Consider the following 18,499-nt stretch of genomic DNA (forward strand, 5'->3'; position numbering starts at 1 on the left):
GGTTCACCTCAGCAGCAAATACTCTCAGTTCTTAGTATTGAAAGCATGTTCATCATTGCTTTTGTGGATTACGCAGGGGCGGGGGCTCTACTTAAGTAGTTAAACTGCCTGGTCGATACACCTATCAGTCAAAATTTGTTTTCCTTTTATTTTAGTGAATGTGGGCGTTGGTAAAGGAAATGGCTGGAATTAGAGTGTATGCCTCAGCGCTCCAACGCCCCAGGGGTGAAGAACCTTGGAGACAGGCGATGCTCTTACCCGACTGGGATCTACCGACTTCCTCTTAGTGAGACTCAGATGTAGCGGCCCCCAAATTGAGAGCCCACTCTTTGCTGACAAGAAGTCATCGCTGGTTAGTGTATTTCTTCCTCCCCAACAACTTTTTGCCCGCGGAAGGGGGAAGAGAGGTCGAGGCAATGGAAGCAGGGCATCCAGGAGGAAATGGTCCACAAGGGGAAGGCAGAGAGGATGATGATAACGCACTCGGGTCAGAACTGCAGCTCCGAGTCTTTGGGGACGCTCCGCGCTCTCCCCCCTCCAACCACCCTTTACGCCGCGGACACGGGAGAGTTAAGCCAATAAACACGTAAGCGCTGCTCCCTCCCCAATCGGCAAGATGCCTCTCCGGCTTTAGGCTGCATTGACAGCTTGCAACACTCGGCATCTTTTCTGGAGGCGCCTCCTTCAGCGGCTGCAGATGGCATCCGGCTGCGGGCTCGGGGCTCGCGATTGACTCTGCCCCCTGCCCACCTTGGGTGCACGGCGCACCTCTCGCTCCCTCCTCCCCTCGCGCTCCCGGGGTTAAGCCCAGCTTCCCAGCGCCGGGCGGAGGAAGCAGTCGCGGCGGCCGAGGCTGAGCAGCAGCGCGTCGGTTCCCTGATCTGTGCAGAAGCGCCCATCCGGGAAAGCCGACCCCCCAGCTGCCTCCTGCGCCCCCCACCTTTTGCGCCCCAAGCCGGGGACTCCGGGAACCCCCCGCCCCAGGCGCCACCATGCTGGACCCTTCGTCCAGCGAAGAGGAATCGGATGAGATCGTGGAGGAGGAGAGCGGCAAGGAGGTGCTCGGCTCGGCCGCGTCCGGCGCGCGCCTGTCTCCCAGCCGCACCAGCGAGAGCTCGGGCGGCGGCGCCGGGCTGGGGGGCGGCGGCGGGGCCGGGGCCGGGGTGGGCGCCGGCGGCGCCGGGGTCAGCGGCGCTGGCAGCGGCGGCGGGGCCGGAGGGCTGCAACCCAGCCCCCGAGCCGGTGGCGGCCGGCCCTCCAGCCCCAGCCCGTCGGTGGTGAGCGAGAAGGAGAAGGAGGAGTTGGAGCGGCTGCAGAAGGAGGAAGAGGAGAGGAAGAAGAAGCTGCAGCTCTATGTGTTCGTGATGCGCTGCATCGCCTACCCCTTCAACGCCAAGCAGCCCACCGACATGGCTCGCCGGCAGCAGAAGGTAAGCGCGCCCGGGAGGCCCTGGGAGCAGCTCCAGGACGGCACCAGGCGGGCGGGGCGAACAATGGGAACTGGCGGCGCAGCTGACGAAGTGGAGCAGGAGGAGGAGGAGACCGCGCCCTGGGGAAGGGGCTGCGGGGCTCCCTCTCCACGGCCGGGCCCAGCCCGGAGGAAGCCTGGAGAGGCCCGGGACGCGGACGGGGCCTGGCACGCAGCGCCGCGCGCCCGGGCCTCCCTTCCTGGCGCGCCGGGGAGCCAGAGGCGCAGGTCCTGTTTGTGGCCCGGGAGTCTCGGGAGGGACTTGCAGCCCGCGGCGCCCTGAGAGGCCTGGCTCATCCGCCGGGTTCCCAGGACTCTCCCGCGGCGGGCGGCGGCGCTCGGCTCCGGACCCGCCCTCCTGGGCGTGCGCTCGGCGGGCGGAGGCACCTGCGGGTGGGGGCCGCGGTGCGGAGCGACTAGAGCGCCTCCGAGTCGCGCCGGGCTGGCCGGGGCAGAGAACTACCGCAGGGGCGGGCGGGGGGAAGCCCGCTCCGGAGGCGAAGCTGCCGGCGACTCCGTGAAGGGCACCCTCCGCCTCCGGCCGGGGTCAGCTGATCCCTGACCAGGGTCGCCTGAGGGTCTTCCGACGCGGCTTCGCGCTGGACCCTGGCTCCCTCCAGCTCCCCTTTCCTTGCTCACTGACCCTGGAGCTGGGGCGCGCCCTCTGGCTCCAGTGCCAGTGTGAGTTCCTCCACCTTCCTCTCTGACCCTCTCCTCCTCCCAAGGTGACTTCGCCGCCACCTTCTGGCTCTCTGAGGCCCTCCAAGCCCTGTGGCTGCTGACTTGATAAAGTGCAGCTGCAAAAAGCCTCGCAATTATAAGCATCAAAAAAGCTGCTTGTGTCTAAGGCTGGGGCAAGGCTGAGGCGGTTCCGGGCTGCCTTTGATGTGGAAAACAAAACAAAAATAAATGCCTGTTTCTATCAGCTGTTCCCCAGGAGGGGGAGTGGTTACTGCGGGGTGAGTGCAGCGGCCAAGGGGTCACGGACCCAGAAGAGCGAGTTAGTGAAGAAACCTTCTTTCTCTCCTCTCTCTTAAATTGATCTGCAGCACCTGAGCTATCAGAAAAGCCAGTAAAGAGGGGTGGTGTAACCCCATCAGGGTTATGAGGCCAGTCTCTTAAAATAGTGAATTTCTCCGTTGCTGCCTTTTAAAACTGAATTACATGTTACTGTAGTAGTAGAGTGTTGGGTTTTCCTATATTTATGCACCCTTATCTTGAGTTAGCACAGATTTCTTTGTTTGTTTTGCTTGTATGTGTACACACACACACCCCATCGCCGGTGATTTATTTCAGCTATCACGAGCTTAGGGATCAGTTTGATTAAAAGTAAAACTAATTTCCTGGTTGAGAAATAGGTGGATTAAACACTTCACTCTGAACTGCTACAGTGGCTTCTTGTTTTTCTCAACCTGTGCATTGGAGTATATACAGTGAAAGTATTGGAGCTAAAGTATTCTCAGAGTAGCAAAAGTTTCCTTAGTTCTTTGCATATACCTTTCAGGTTGGGTATTATGTCCTCAAAATATGATCTTTCAAGCTTTTGTTTGAAATTATGATGGTGATTTTTGTCTTTATAGTAGGGAAAATTCCAACTCCAAAATTACTCCATTAAAACCAACCAAAGACATTCTATTCCTTTGGCAGTGAAAACTGAGGAAAAAATTAAATTTTTAAAAAAAAATTTTTCTTCAGTTGTGACCTGAAGAAAAAATTAAAGCAAAATGCCATTTGTCAATCCATAGGTCCTAAGTGCTCTGTCCTTTTAAACAGAGGCTAAATTCAGCTTGAGAATGAGGAAAGAAACCCATTCTCACAGAAATCCAATTTTTCTAAACCAAACCTTCAGCCACCTGACAAAGATCAGCATGAGGCTTGGTTTTTCTGATCTTATTATATATTTTACCTGGACCCATTCAAAGCTGTGGTTTTGAGGGGGCAAGTTGTTCTGTTTTTCTTATGACCTAACATCAGAGAGACTCCAGGAAAGCATTCCAATGTGGCATTTGGTCAAACTATTTTTAGTTATTACCGAAAACTAGTGCTAAATGCCTACTCCATAAAGCTGCCTCAGGGCAGGTGGCTATACTGGGAAACTGGATAGTTCCTAATTACAAAAGAAAATGAGATTTTCCATTGCTGTATGTTTAAGTTTTTAGTGCCTTCCTGGGAAAAGAAGTTTTGCTATTTTTCTCCAAGTAGAAACATTTTAATTTCTTTTTAATGAGGGATCATTGAAAGCAACCAAAAAGTTTGCATAATCATTGTAAAATTTAAAGCCAACAAATAAGATTGATCTACTAAAATTAGTCTTGGAGAAATACAAACTATTCGTAAACTGAACATTAGACTGTAATAGAATAGAAATGGGTGAACTAGCAAAAGCTAAAGGAAAAAAATAATGTAAAAAAGGGAACAGAGTGACATGGAGGGAATTGCCTGTGAAAAAGAATTGCAGAATGAGGGAAAAGGAAATATCATATGAAGTCTTTAAGCTACATCCCTTATACGAAGTTCTGTATCAACATGGGGGGGGGCTATCTCAATCATACTGGTGTAATCAAGGATTGCACAGAGTATATTGCACTTTATGGAACCAAGTAGTCTATATCATAACATGGTTGTCACTTTGTAGGTACCAACTATGTACAAGACCTTTCACTTAGAATTTTTTTTAACAGGCTTATTTTTAAGTGCTTTTAGATTGACCAAAAACTTGAAAAAATAGTAGAGAGTTCTCATATGCCCCACACTCAGTTTCCCCTGATTATTAATCTCTTAGAGTGTTGTAATACATGTATATAATTTAAATAACAATATTGATACTTTATAGTTAACAAACCTATAGTTTTTCAAATTTCCTTAGTTTTAACCTAAATTTCTTCGATTTTAAGTCATTTTAAGTTCTCCTAGTAACCCTAACAATATAGGAATTACTGTCCCCATTTTTCAGAAGAGATATCTGACACTCAGAGAGGTATCATAATTTGCCTAAAGAGCTATATAGATAGGTGAAATGTTATAATAGGACTTGAGACATGGGAGTGTTGTGATTCCAAGTCCTATCTTTTTGATAGGCAACACTATCGAGAAATATTCTAGAGTGAAAAATAGAATCCTAGCACCCTGACAGCCTGGCCAGTGGGCTTCTTTACCCAAGGTTATTTTTATTTGAATTCACAGAGGCTGTCCCTGGCCCTCTGAGCACCTATCAGACAGTCAACATGGGTAAAATGGGCATTGAAGTACTAGTTTTATAAAGAATTTAATGGAGAGAGGTGGGCTGTTAGCTGGTAAAACTGAGTGTTGGACCTGTCAATCTTTCCGTGTGGTTCTAGCTGGCAAAAATGTTTTTAAGTTCATAAAAGCAACTGGAAGGAGCAGAGAGAGAGAGGAGGTGACTTTGCTGGACAATTCTGATAGCTAATAACTTTGGTTTCACTTTTACTGGGAAAAAGGATACCTGGGCATTCCAACATTATTCCTCATTAAAAGAAGGGACCTTAAGCAGACTATTTGAAAATATATTTTATCACATATAGGTATATTTTTCTTTTGCTATTGTGAATCTAAATTTAGGTATGCTGCTAATGATAATATATAACCAAAACAAAAATCTAGCTACCGGACTGTCACAATGATGATTTGGAAAATAGTTCTGTGCTTTTAACTTTTCTTTTGTCAGTGTGGTAGAGTGCATACCTAGAAGTTGGCATGGCAAAGCTACACCATATGTTTCTAGATAATATAGTAACGATGATGGGTGGCTACCTCGTGTGAACTAGCTACTTATAGATGGTACTGAGGGAATGTAGAAGCAGGCACTATAAGCAAGTCTATGTAATATTTGGATTGATATGATCAATTTTAAAAATTGGCAAGGAATTATTCATAATGTCTGGATTACAAATCTCCAAAAAGAATTTTATGTGTGCATCTAGAGAAAGGGATGTGTGTGTGTATTTGTGTGTATGCTGAGGGAAGGAGGTAATCCTATATATGTGTCTTTTCTATATAAACTATTTCATTCAAGACTAGACTAAATGTGTTGTAAGTCAGGTTACTCATCTCCATGTGATTCAGCTTATATCCTTCCATTAAATTATGGCTAACATTGAGTCACAGTTAGCCATAGAGATTCCACCTTCATTCATTTACTTGACTTTGTTATTTGGTCATGACTTAAGAGCCCATACCTTTCATAAAATTTAAGATCTGATTATATATATATATATATATGTGTGTGTGTGTGTGTGTGTGTGTGTGTGTAGAGAGAGGGTATATATATATATATATAAATATAGTGTGTGTGTATGAGAGAGAGAGAGAGAGAGAGAGAGAGAGAGAGAAAGAGAGAGGAGAGAGACAGACAGAGAATGTGTGTATATTTTAAATCAATAATAGTGTTCATCATTCAGACATGCTTTGAGACTTTTGGGCTAACTCTAAATGCAGTGTAGGACTTTCATTTAAAAAAATAAATTATTTTTTCATTTTTTTAAAGATTTATTTATTCATGCACATAAGAGCTGGGGTACAGGCCAGAGATGCGGGGGGCGGGGTGTGTGTGTGAGAGAGGATTCACCAGAGACAGAGCGAGGAATAGAACAGGCAGACTGGCCAAAATACACTGTGAAGGGGAGCAGCGTGAGGGACGGGAGAGGTCTGCCTTGCCATGTGGGTTGCTCCCTGGCCGGCCAGGGATTGAACTCGTGCTGCAGAGGCTGTGGATTGCTTCATAGCGCAGTGCTTAAGCTCTTGCACCACCAGGGAGGCCCAAAAAATAAAATATTTTAACCTTTTGAGAGAACTAAAAGACTATTAAAGCAGATATCCTTCAAATCAAATTATGTGTTTCTTCATCAGAGAAAGAATTAAGTTATTTAAATGTGCTTTCTGGCATTTTTTCCCCCACAATCTTCTTGGTGCAATGGACGGTAACTTTTATACACTGGTACTAGCAGAGACATACTGAAGATTTGGAATACCAAAAATGTAATGAGAAATTCTTTTCTCATTACACATGTGGAATAATCATATACTTCCCTAGAACTGGACTGAAGAACAAAGGAAACTAGATGTTTCATTCCTGAAGAATCATACTTATAACTCTGGTAAAAGTCAAACGTTACAGAGATCTTTCCTCTGCAAAAGTGATTTAATACACAATTTTGTTATCACATTGAAAGATAAGTATTGGTGATTTGGGGCCAGGTGTCAGCAAACTTAAGCTGGAATTATTAACATATTTCTACTAACCTTTAACTCAATTCTTAATGACTAGTTTACTCCTTGCACCAAGCACTCTCTCAGGCTTGGTGACAGAAGGGGAAGACACTTGTAAGGATGCTCCCAAATTGGGTGCTTATATTCCAGTTTGGAAGATAACATATAAACTCATCAATAAGTTGAGAATAAGAAAGTATTTCATCAGAAGATGCTGATTACACAAATACTGAAGTCAACAAAGGGAAAATAAAATATGGTGCTCTTTCCAATTTTTTAAAAATTAGTTCTCAACATTAAAATTATCAAGATATTTCCTATAAATATTTGTGTTTCTGACTTTTCATAATTAAAAGATATAGCAAAGTTGCACCTGACTTATGGGTACAAAAATCAATGGAAATAGGACTACCAAGTCATCATTTAAATAATAGAATGTTCTAGAACAAGCATACTTTCAGCTAAATGAGATTACATAAAATATAATCATATAAAATATGATTTTATGTCTATTATATCTATTACTCCAGGTGGCAGGACACCAGCTATCTGGCTCCTGCCAACACCAGCTCTTCTTGCACTTGCTGGACAGATATTGATGGGCTGATTCTAACCCCAGTAACACATCTGAGAAAAGAAACAGGAATTTAGAACTCTTTGTTCCTTCTCTGTTGCCAATTAAAAGAATTTTAAGTAAGAAATATTTTTTAAAAAAAATAAAGTTCGGGCCTCCCTGGTGGCGCAGCGGTTGAGCGTTGGGTTGTGAAGCTGCCCACAGCCTCTGCAGTGCCGGTTCGATCCCCGGCTGCTCCCCGGCCACCGGAGGAGGGTCCCACATGGCGCGCAGACCTCTCCTGCTGCCCGCTGCTCCCCTCAGCAGTGTACTTCGGTCCTTCTGCCTGCTCTGCTCCCGCTCTGGCTCTGGTGAATTCTCTCACCCTCCCGTGCATCTGGCTGTACCCAGTGCTTGTACAAATAAATAAATAAATAAATCTTTAAATAAATAAATAAATAATAAAAAAATAAAAAATATAAAAAATAAAGTTCATCTTTTAATGAACTTGGCTACTATCTCCTTCAGGAAATCTTACCCAAACCTTTATATTGGGTCTAATGTTCTCACTGATGTCTTATTTTCTAGCATGTCTCTAAGGAGAGGAAGTGAAGTCTTAAATACAGTCTGCCTCTGTTAGTGAAGAACACAAAGGGTAAATCATACAGGGCTCCAACTAATTTATGTTGTAGAAACATATCTCCAGTTACCTCCCAACTTGGCTTATTTATACCAACAACTGAGAAATTTCTGTTATAGAGAAAAATCAGCTTTTAAAGATTATAAGCAATTTTGAATTTCTTGTAATGACTGAATCCCAGTTGAATTTGTATCAATGTAGTCAGTGACTAATTGGCCAAACATTAAGTTAGAAAGGGTCAAGGTGGGAACTAAACCTCCATATTGGGTATATGGTCTTTAATGAGTTTTACTTCTATTTTTCTTTCTGAGGGAAAACAAGAGTGGGAAGTCAACAGCATTATGGTGAAACTTAGGCTGTTTAAAATGTTATCAGTCTCAATGTTGCCAAAGTTATATAATAGAATCTATAAGTTCTGTATATTTAGATATACATAAATATGCTGCTTTTCTCTACTTTTATTCTCTTGTGGGATTTTGGCAGTATTTCCTCTCTTACTGTAGCTGTCTGAAGTTCTTTCAGAGTGAAGTTCTGAATAAATAATAACTATGGCACTATTACATATTGAGTGTGGTAATAAGAAAATGATGGTTGTTATCTACAAAAAGGCAAAACTGATTTGGGATGGATTTTCCAATGCCCTGCACTAGTCAAAGGGAAAATTAGCTTTGCTAAGCCATTCCTTTCATTTTAACAAGCAAGGGAAACATTGAGAGTTTTGAAAAATGAATTATCAAACCCCCAAGTGTTCAAGTTTCTAGCTACTCTTCTAAAATTGGGAGAGATGGAAGTAAACTAATGATGTGCTGGTGTCCTTTTGGCAGCCCAGAGAAGGAGAATATCAACCTGTCATTTGGGATTTCTCAGGTTCGCTTGTGTATAGTAGGAAAGTTCTCAGATACTTTGAAATTAACTTTTTTAAATCCCTAAGTGTTCTAGGAGCACAGGATAACTTACAAACCTTCCAGGGGCTATAGTGTTTTCAAGAAGACAATGAGATTTTAGCAAAACCCAAAGCAGTAGAGTGGTACAGAGAATCTACCACACCACTTAAGAAAGCAAAGGAAAAACATGGAAAATTCTTGCAAATAATTATGCCTTCTGTTGCCCATGCAGTAAAACAGCCTTTTGGCGTGGATGGTATGCATAGAGTTGTTTAAGCAAATGAGTTAAAACATATCTTGAACATCTACTTTGGTGATTTTTCTGACAAGTACAGCAACTGTTGTCTATAAGGCAGCGTGTCATAACATACTGTGTTCAAAACATATCTTGGGGGCTCTTCCATATTCAATTTTTGTTTGTTATACATCATCTGACAACATTGTTTTGAGCCACTTCTACATTCAAGAAACTCAATAAATTCTGTAGGCAAAATATGCAAAAACATTTCAAACAGCCTTCCTGATCTCCAGAACCTGTCAATCTGGTTGAATATTGAGGTAATCAACATAGAACATAACTTACAGGGTAAGGCAATATATAGCCAGTTTATTAAATTGGTGTTTTTTCAGATTTCCATCCTTGACCCTTGTTAGGGGTTGATTGTGTTCCCCAAAAATCATGTGTCCAAACCCTAAACTGCAGCACCTCAGAATATGACCTTATCTGGAACAAGAAATGAACACCAAAGATTGCCAGAAAACAGCTAGAAGCTAGGAGAGAAGCATGGAATATATTCTTCCTCACAGCCATCAGAAAAAACCAACCCTGCCAGTGCTTTTCTTAAATGTCTCACCTCCAGAACTGTGAGACGGTCCGTCCCTGGTGTTTCAGCCACCTAGTTTGTGATACTTTGTTATGGAAGCCCTCACAAACCAATCAGCCCTCTTCTCATCTCTAGGCCATTTTTCAGGATAAGCTCACTGCTAAGGATCACTTTAACTGCTAACATCTTTACATTTCTTGTTCTCAAATCTTTCCTCCAGTGCAGACCTCTCAGCAGACCTGCAAACATACATCTAGTCATTTACATCCTGCTGCTGAAGATGTGGTCTCAGACAGAGGCAAGTCAGGATATGCTTTCTTTTTTTTTTAAAGATTTATTTATGCATACAAGAGCTGGGGTACAGGCCAGAGATGCGGGGGGGGGGGGGTGACAGGATTCACCAGAGACAGAGTGGGGAACAGAACAGGCAGAGTGACTGAAATACACTGCTGAGGGGAGCAGCGGGAGAGACAGGAGAGGTCTGCTGCACCATGTGGGTATCTCCCTGGCCGTCCAGGGATGGAACTTGTGCTGCAGAGGCTGTGGACCACTTCATAGTGGGGTGCTCAACCCCCTGCATCACCAGGGAGGCCCAGGATGTGTTTTCTTATGGGTTTACAATGAGAGGAACTTGTACTAGAATATAAATCACCTCACCTCCCTCATATGGAATATAAAAAGCAAGACAAAGGAATAGACACAACAAAATCAAAAGAAACCCTAGAAATCTATCTGCAGAACTGAGGTGTAGAGGGAGAAAGAGTTTGGAAACATGGTTGTGGGGGAGGGGTGTTCGTGGGGAGGGGGCCCAATGGACTATGGGGGAAGATTTTTGGTGCTCTGGTGCTGGGCATTGTGTGGCAACATATATCTGAAGAGGTGTGAACCCTCATACAGTATAACACAGTACTATAAATTGTGTACCATACAGTACTATAAACCAACATTACTTCAATAGAAATAATACAATTTAAAAATTCTTGCTGCACAAGCATTGAAAGTGAACAGCATAGTTATGAAGTTGATGTTATTTCCAGCACTAGCACGTTATCTTGGTGAGGACCAATGACAAGCAGCTCACAGATGGCACAGATCTACAGATGACACTTGGGAGATCATTGCCCACCATGACACCTCCCCTAGGTAGTCCTCAGACCCCTCAACCATAGAATTTCTCCTCAAACGCCTTCCCCCTCTATTTGCTCAGTGAATGGCATAGTGGTGCTACTGTGTAATCAAGCTGATTCAGGCAGAAGTACACAACTCCCAATTTTTACTGTTGCTCATCCTCACCACCAAAAGATGTACATGTACTGTTGATGTTCCTCCAGAGAAAATCCATGCTCTTTATCTTTAACATTCACTGGTTCCCTGATTTGGGTCTTCAGGTTTGCTTGCACAGACTTTTGCAATAACCTTCTGTCTCCTTTCTTACCCACATTCCATCCAGTTATCAGAGTAACATCCCTGCACCATTGCAAGTTCTCTTGTGCCTCAGTGTCTTTGATGTGCCTCCAGCTTAAAACGACCTCCCCACCTTGCCTTCTTTCTCCCTCCTAGGTAGACCATGCTGCTAAGTCATTGGAAAAAACAAATAATGAATAAATAATGACTATTATGTTAATTGATTGTGTCACTATTTTATAAATTTAAAAACCTCTGCTCATGTAATCATTAGAGTAATGTTGTAAGATAGACACTAATCATCTCTACCTTATAGATGAGGAAAATCAGAAACAAATCAGTTCAGAAATGTGTCTGAGGTCACGCATAGAGTAGTGATGGAGTTGGCCTGAAATCCAGATAATCTAACTCTACCCCATACTCTTAGCATTGTGCTGCAATGGAGCATTTACCACACCTAACTTCAATATATACCTGTCTATTTCTCCCGATTTTACAAAGATGATTTTGTTTGGTATCCTCTGGTGTCTCGTTGATAGTGCATACACCTAATAGGTGCCCAATACACAGTTGATGCATGAATTTATGGTTGTTGAATTGGTGATTATTTAGAAAATAGTAAATATCCCTTACCATTGGTAGCATGTTCACTGAGATATCTCTTCAAAACTGCTTTTGCGAGTATGAAGGTCATATATTCTAAATTCCTGGTTTGTGATTGATAAGAGTGAGATCCAGAGAGGCCCCACAGAACTATCAAACACCAACCTGGAGCTCATAAATGTATCTAGGGCTTTATCCACTGTACTGTCAGTCACAGATTTATACTAAGTAGGCTGGGGCACCAATGCACAATTGCAGACTTTTGCAGGTTGTAGTGACTCATATGTATTAGAATGTATCTCACATTTCATATCAACTTATTTTTTTTCATTATGAAAAAACCAGACTGGATTCTTTTCTTTTAAATTTGCTTTTGAAACAGTCTGTCTTGGTTAATAAATGACTATGATTTCTCAAGAAGCATGGAATAGTCACAGAAGTTCTTGCAAGCTGGAAAAAACCAACCTCATCAATGGTTTTCAACTATAGTGATGTTGTAGGAGTGCTAAATTTTACAATGAAGTTGACATATGTTTGGAAATGACTTAATTAAACATTTATTAAATTTACATTTTCCAATTTTTGTTTTACATTTTTGGAGACAAAACATTTTATTTAAAATCTCAGACTTTTTAGGTGCTGTGACACCGTGCTTCTGTTGCTTAACAGATAAAATAGCCTTTGTCCAGGCTTGATGGAGGAAGTGCCATTTGAATTAAGTTTCAAGCTGGCTGAGAAGATCAAAGGATAGGGATATATATTGGGGGGGGGCATCTTTAAGTATTCAGAGATGAGATAATGCAAAGCAAATTTGAGAGCCTCTGAACAAATGCAATTGTCTAAGAATCCTAAACTGAAGATAAAAGAAACAAGAACAAAAATTGGTTTATGATTGATGATGCCCTTCAACAGACAGTAAAGGAGTGGGAGGGAGGGGCAGGTGGGAGGGGCGACTTTATTTGTAGGCAGTAGAGATGGAGAACAACGCCAAGGAATTCTGAGCAGAGAGAGGCATGGCCAATGTAATGTTTGAAGATTAATGTTAGCTAAGAGTGTGGAAAGCAGGGAGAAGGCAGAGAAACGGAGAATGTAAATGTCTTCACGTTGTGATAAAAGGTCATGAATTAGGCATGAATGTTTTATCCAGCACAGAAAATCTTTCTAGTTTTGTAGGGAAATTTGTAGAAAATCTTAGAAAATTATGCCTCTATGTAGAAGTATCTCAAAACACTAGTTCAAAGGTATTTCACTAGAGCAAATATTGATCCTTATTTCTATTTCACTAAAGTCACTTTATGTATTTTATTATAATGTGTAGGGTATAAATGTTCGTTTTTCTCTTGCAAGTCTTAGGAATCTGAATCAAGGAGTCTTGAAATTATATTTAAGTTCAGTGACCAATGTCTTTTTTTATGAATTATTTTATTTTATATAATTCTTACATCATTTTTCATTTTTGCATAAATGTATGCATTTTCATTTTGGTTATATTCCCCATACAATTCCCACCCCCTTTTTCTGACCCTAATCCCTCTTCTCCTCTCGGTGACCAATGTCTGTGCAGGCGTGAAAACACTCCTGCATAACATTGTAGAGAACTTAAGACTCTTGGATAAAGACCATTGAGTGGGACCTGGTTTGATTTTTGGAAATGTGTATATGATTCCACTTTAGGTTTTAGCTGACCATATGGATACAGATCAAGCTTAATCTGGTCTCAAAAGGTTTTAATATAGTCCAGGTTAATATCAAGTCCAAAGCAGGAGAGAGGCAGTGTCCCAGCTTTTGCTGTTAGTGCGGGGTCTGGATAGAAAATTCCTAAGAGTGTCCAAGCAGATTATATGAGTTGTAACTACCAACAAATAATATCATTCCATCTCAAAAACTGACCAAGATTTGCATAGGCATGATGATAAGGTATTTTCAAACTGCCTGCCCTGCTTCCTTCCTTCTCATGTGTAAAGAGGATGATCTTTTTTTAATTAAATAATTTATTTATTTTTCTTTTTTTTAATTTTATTTTTATATTCCCCATATAATTGCAACCCCCTTATTTTGACCTCAATCCCTCCTTTCCCTGCACCCACCCATAGTGTGTCTCTGGTTCATAGTTGTTTGTTAATTTTGATTTTTTTCTTTCTTATAGTTATTCTTTTTACTGGTCCCTTATTTAGGTTTTCTAGACTCCTGCTATGCATTAGACCATCTGGTATTTTTCTTTTTCTTTCTGGCTTATTTCACTAAGCATGATCCCTTCTAGCTCCATCCATGTTGCTGTAAATAGCATGTGTTTATCTTTTTGGTTGCTGAGTAATATTCCATTGTGTATATGTACCACATCTTCTTGATCCAGTCATCTATTTTTGGGAATTTGGGTTGTTTCATTAGCTTAGCTATGGTAAATAGAGCTGCTATAAACTATAGGGATGCAGGTGCTCTTTGCAATTAATGTTTCTGTGTCCTTTGGGTAAATACCTAGGAGTGGAATAGCTGGATCATATGGAAGCTCTATCTTTAGTAGGTTAAGGAATCTCCACACAGCTTTCCATAATGGTTGGGCCAGTTTGCATTCCCACCAGCAGTGCAGGAGAGTCCTTTTTCTCCACATCCAAAGAGGATGATCTTAATGGTTAGATTCCTGAAAGTTATTGACCACATTTATTAGTGGACAGAGTTACTTACATTAAAATGGAAATATAACATTTCCAATGATCTGTCTTCATGGACATTCTCATACAGCATTATCTGTTTTATACTTCCTCTGTTAATAATAGCGATGATAAAATTTGTAAAGGGATAGAGGAAGGCGGCATACTTAGCCCAGTTTTCCAAAGTTCTAAAGGAAAGGGGGGCTTTTATTTTCTCTCTATCATTGTTATCTCTGTGTGTCACAAAGATAGATGGCATTGGCCTGAGATAAGATTAAGACATTCCTGGATCACCAGGTCATTACACCATATTAAAGGCTTCAGAATACCCCCATCAATTTCAGAGGGTTACAGCAGCTGCCTGGAGAAAGTTTTATAGCTGCTAAGGAATAGGTAGGATTTGAACAGAGGGAGGCAGGAGAATATGTACCATAGGGACTGAAGGAGCAAATGTACCCAGTCACACAGAGTTCAACAAAGAGCACATACAGGGCATAATATTGGATAGGTAGGTTGAAACCAGGTAGTGGTAAACACTGACTACTGCTAGACGTCATCAGTTGTCCTTTATTGGGTAGACAGTCGCAGTCTTTGAAAATGAGTATCCCTGAGTAGTTCCAGTGGAAACACCACTGAACGGAGGCATAGAGCCTGTCGAGACAATGCAGATACATGGGTTGAAGTGATGTGTTTTCCATAAGGCCTTTTGGAACTTCAAGATTTTCAAAGAATATATTGTCAATACAAGCAGAATGTCTTATTTGCAATGGGCGTGATTAGCTCCAGCATATTTCTCTGGTCAAGTTAGAAACAACTTCCTTTAATAACAGTCCCACATCTTTGGCCAGTTTGCCTGTTTGCCTTGCAGGGGAGAAAGGGATTTCTTTCCACTATCTCCTTCCCACAGGCAGTAGATGTACTGCTCTGCATTATGATTTAGCTTTATCAACTTCAAAATGGACAGACACTGATTACTTGTAACCAGTTTTACTTGTTTCAATTAATACAAACGCATTCTTTCACCCCATCCCAGCAATTCTAAACAAATGTGGATCTGCCCTATAGCACAGAGAGCTTTTTATATTTTCTCTCCATGTCTATGTGCTGAGAGCTCAGTGCTATCTTTCAGTCAATATTCAATTAGAATTTGAGACAGAAAGCCATGTTGACGTCTTACTGAGGGCATAGCGGTCACTTATTCTTGCCTCTGTTTGCCTGTGTGTGGAAAATAATCCATTACTTTTCACTAAAAAGAAGGTCAGTCTGCTCAGCATAAGTTAAATGTTATGCCAAGTTAAGTGTCTCTTCTTTATTATCTGACAATAAATGACATTGTTAGAAAAGCATTGTTGATAAAAAAAAGCATTCAGTGTTATACATATTCTATCTGCCAACATTTAGGGAAATTTGTGATCAAACTATAACATTTCCTTCCTTTCCATTCACAGTAAGATTCTTTGCATTTCTGTTTTGTGTATTCATCCAAATGCTTTTACATAAGACTTCTCTAATTGCTATTTTTTGGCATATTTTGTTTCCAGCACAATCTATTATTCCGTATCATCTTTATCACTGAGCTATGGTTTCACAACAAAACTAATTCACTTCTAGTATCAAGGAAAATCCTATCAAAGATATTCTGCAAATATGATAGCAATAAAGATATTTAGAAAATGCAATAATGTCTTTTGATTTTATTATTTATTTTTTAAATGTTTTATTTTTATTTTTTAAAGATTTATTTATACAAGCACTGGGGTACAGGCCAGAGGCGCAGGAGGGTGAGAGAATTCACCAAAGACAGAGCAGGGAGCAAAACAGGCAGAAGGACCAAAGTACACTGCTAAGGGGCGCAGTGGGTGTGACAGGAGAGGTCTGCCTAGCCATGTGGGAATCTCCCTGGCCAGCCGGGAATCAAACCTGCACTATAGAGGCTCTGGACAGCTTCACAGCACTGCGCTCAACCCACTGCGCCACCGGGGAGGCCCTCTTTTGATTTTATTTATACAAAATTAACCTCCCTACTTGAAGTATCAGCTCTTTGGGGACAACAGTGATATGAGATGTTTGTATAAAGTTGGATGAAAATTTGTACTTGTTCTATGACCCCAAACATCATATAAGCAATGCATTTCATTAAATTATCAATAATCTGCAAAATTATCAGTGAATTTCATCAATATGACTAGTCAGTTGAGGTGATTTAATTGAAACCGTTGTTTGTAGCTTGTGAATATTTTAAAAATCTATGCACCCTATTGGATACACTTTGTTACCTACCTGTTATTCAATTCCCAAAAGAATTGTAGTTTTTCAGGTTGTTTACCCCCATTTCCAGCTTCAGAAATAAATGCAGGTTAGTTGGCACTGTGCTAGAAATACAATTGGCTCATAAGTGACCTTGTGACTTAAGTTGATTCAATCAGACTGAGGGAAGTTTTTCATGCTTTGGAGAAAAGTTTCATTCCACTTCTCCTAATAGATATAACAAGGCAGCATGTGCTATTTTTGCTCCTTGAAACCATATTACATCCATGAGGAGACCCAATTTAGGCTGAGCCAGTACTGACTGAGTTGAAATATGACAATAACTTGAGTTTTTGATGATAGTTTGACTTAAGACCTGGAGACCACCTTTCACTTATACTTCCAGAAATATAGAAAATTCCCTCATGTAAGTCATTTTGAGTTAGAATTTTTCTTACTTAAAGCCCAAACTTGTCTTCCCCATAATGTATTTCTCTTCAAATCAAGAATTTGCAGATTTGAATTACCAGGTCTTAATTCTCTAATTTGTTTTTCATATTGAGATTGAGACCTTGGTACAAGTATAGTCCTTTTAAACATGTAAGAAGCAAAATAAAAATTATTTCCTCCTAACTCTGTATAATGTGATCAAAAAGAACTTTGTTAATTGGGTGTAAATTAGCTTTTGTTATAATTAATAAGATAAGTAAAATTAATTGAATGAAATATTCTTCCTCACTGACTTTGACTATTTTATATACTTTTTCAATAAATAAAAATAAAAAATTTATTACAGAAAAATCAAATAATATGTAGAATTAAATGTAATCCCCTAGTCCTATCACCCCAAGATAATCACTCTAAGCATAAAATATATTACCTACATAGATATGTATGTGTCTATTTTTGTAATTTTTAAATATATGCCCTAAATATTTATTGTAAATTATATCCCTAAGTAAACCATATCATATTAGTTGACATTAACCAAACTTTCCATGCCCTCTGCAAAATATAGGTAATCAGCTATTTCATACTACACATGGACACTTCTGCCCCTATCAGCTGAGATATCTGCTTATTAAGAATAATTGCACTTCTTAGACATGCATAGGCTACTTTCATAGTTATTGTAATTTTAGAACTCAACTAAATATTGTATAACAATGTGATATGATTGTGAAAACAAAGGCTAGATTCTGTTTATATTAATCAAGTTGATTGCTTTGGGAAGATTTAATTATATCTAAAAATCTCATTAAATTATAGTTAGGAAAAACTACAGAAAAAATTTGGTAGAAAAACTATAAAAATCTAAAGGAATTTTTAGTAAGATTGTTTCACAAGTTCTTTAACTTTTACTCTTAAAAGAAATAAAAACTGGGGCCTCCCTAGTGGTACCGTGGGTTGAGCACAGCGCTATGGAACTGTCGGCAGCCTCTGCAGTGCGAGTTCAATTCCTGGCTGGCCAGGGAGATACCCACATGGCATGGCAGACCTCTCCCAACTCACCAGCTGCTTCCCTCAGCAGTGTTTTTGGTTGTCTACCTGTTCTGCTCCCCATTCTGTCTCTGGTGAATACCCTCACCTTCCCATGTCTCTGGCCTGAACCCCAGTTCTTGTATAAATAAATTTTAAAAAAGAAATAAAACCTGGAAATCCTAAATCTTGTATTATGAATATTAGTAAGGATATGGATCTTCAAACAGTAAGCTCACACATAAGGGGTAAGTTGTAGCCCACATCAAAAAATCAGCAAATGAATAATTAAAATTTTAAGTATAAATAGATTGTGCCAGCCTATATGTTGTGCTTTTCTACTTCAACTAAGGTTTTTAAATTAACCTGATGAATACTATCTTGATTGCATCAGGTATGAAGAACTTTACACTATTTTGTTTTTGTTGACATATTTTATATATATATATATATATAATTTTTAAATATTTATTTTAGGCTATTTTTGGTAATTCTTGATATGAATTTCTTCAAAGTAAAATAA

General features: G+C 40.6%; 1 protein-coding gene across 17 annotated transcripts in view; it reads left to right on the plus strand.

The window, feature by feature from the left end:
• Positions 1-992: 992 nt before the first annotated feature.
• Positions 993-18,499, plus strand: part of CADPS (calcium dependent secretion activator) — a gene marked incomplete at both ends in the record, with an annotated part of 442,011 nt that continues 424,504 nt past the window's right edge. For all 17 annotated transcript variants that reach the window (XM_084246953.1, XM_084246956.1, XM_084246954.1 and 14 more), the window contains one exon: positions 993-1,430. In XM_084246953.1, the coding sequence (XP_084103079.1) occupies positions 993-1,430 (438 nt within the window). The remainder of the gene's footprint in view (positions 1,431-18,499) is intronic.

Source organism: Talpa europaea (genome assembly GCF_964194135.1).
Source record: "Talpa europaea genome assembly, chromosome: 11".
In the NCBI taxonomy this organism is placed as follows: domain Eukaryota; kingdom Metazoa; phylum Chordata; class Mammalia; order Eulipotyphla; family Talpidae; genus Talpa; species Talpa europaea.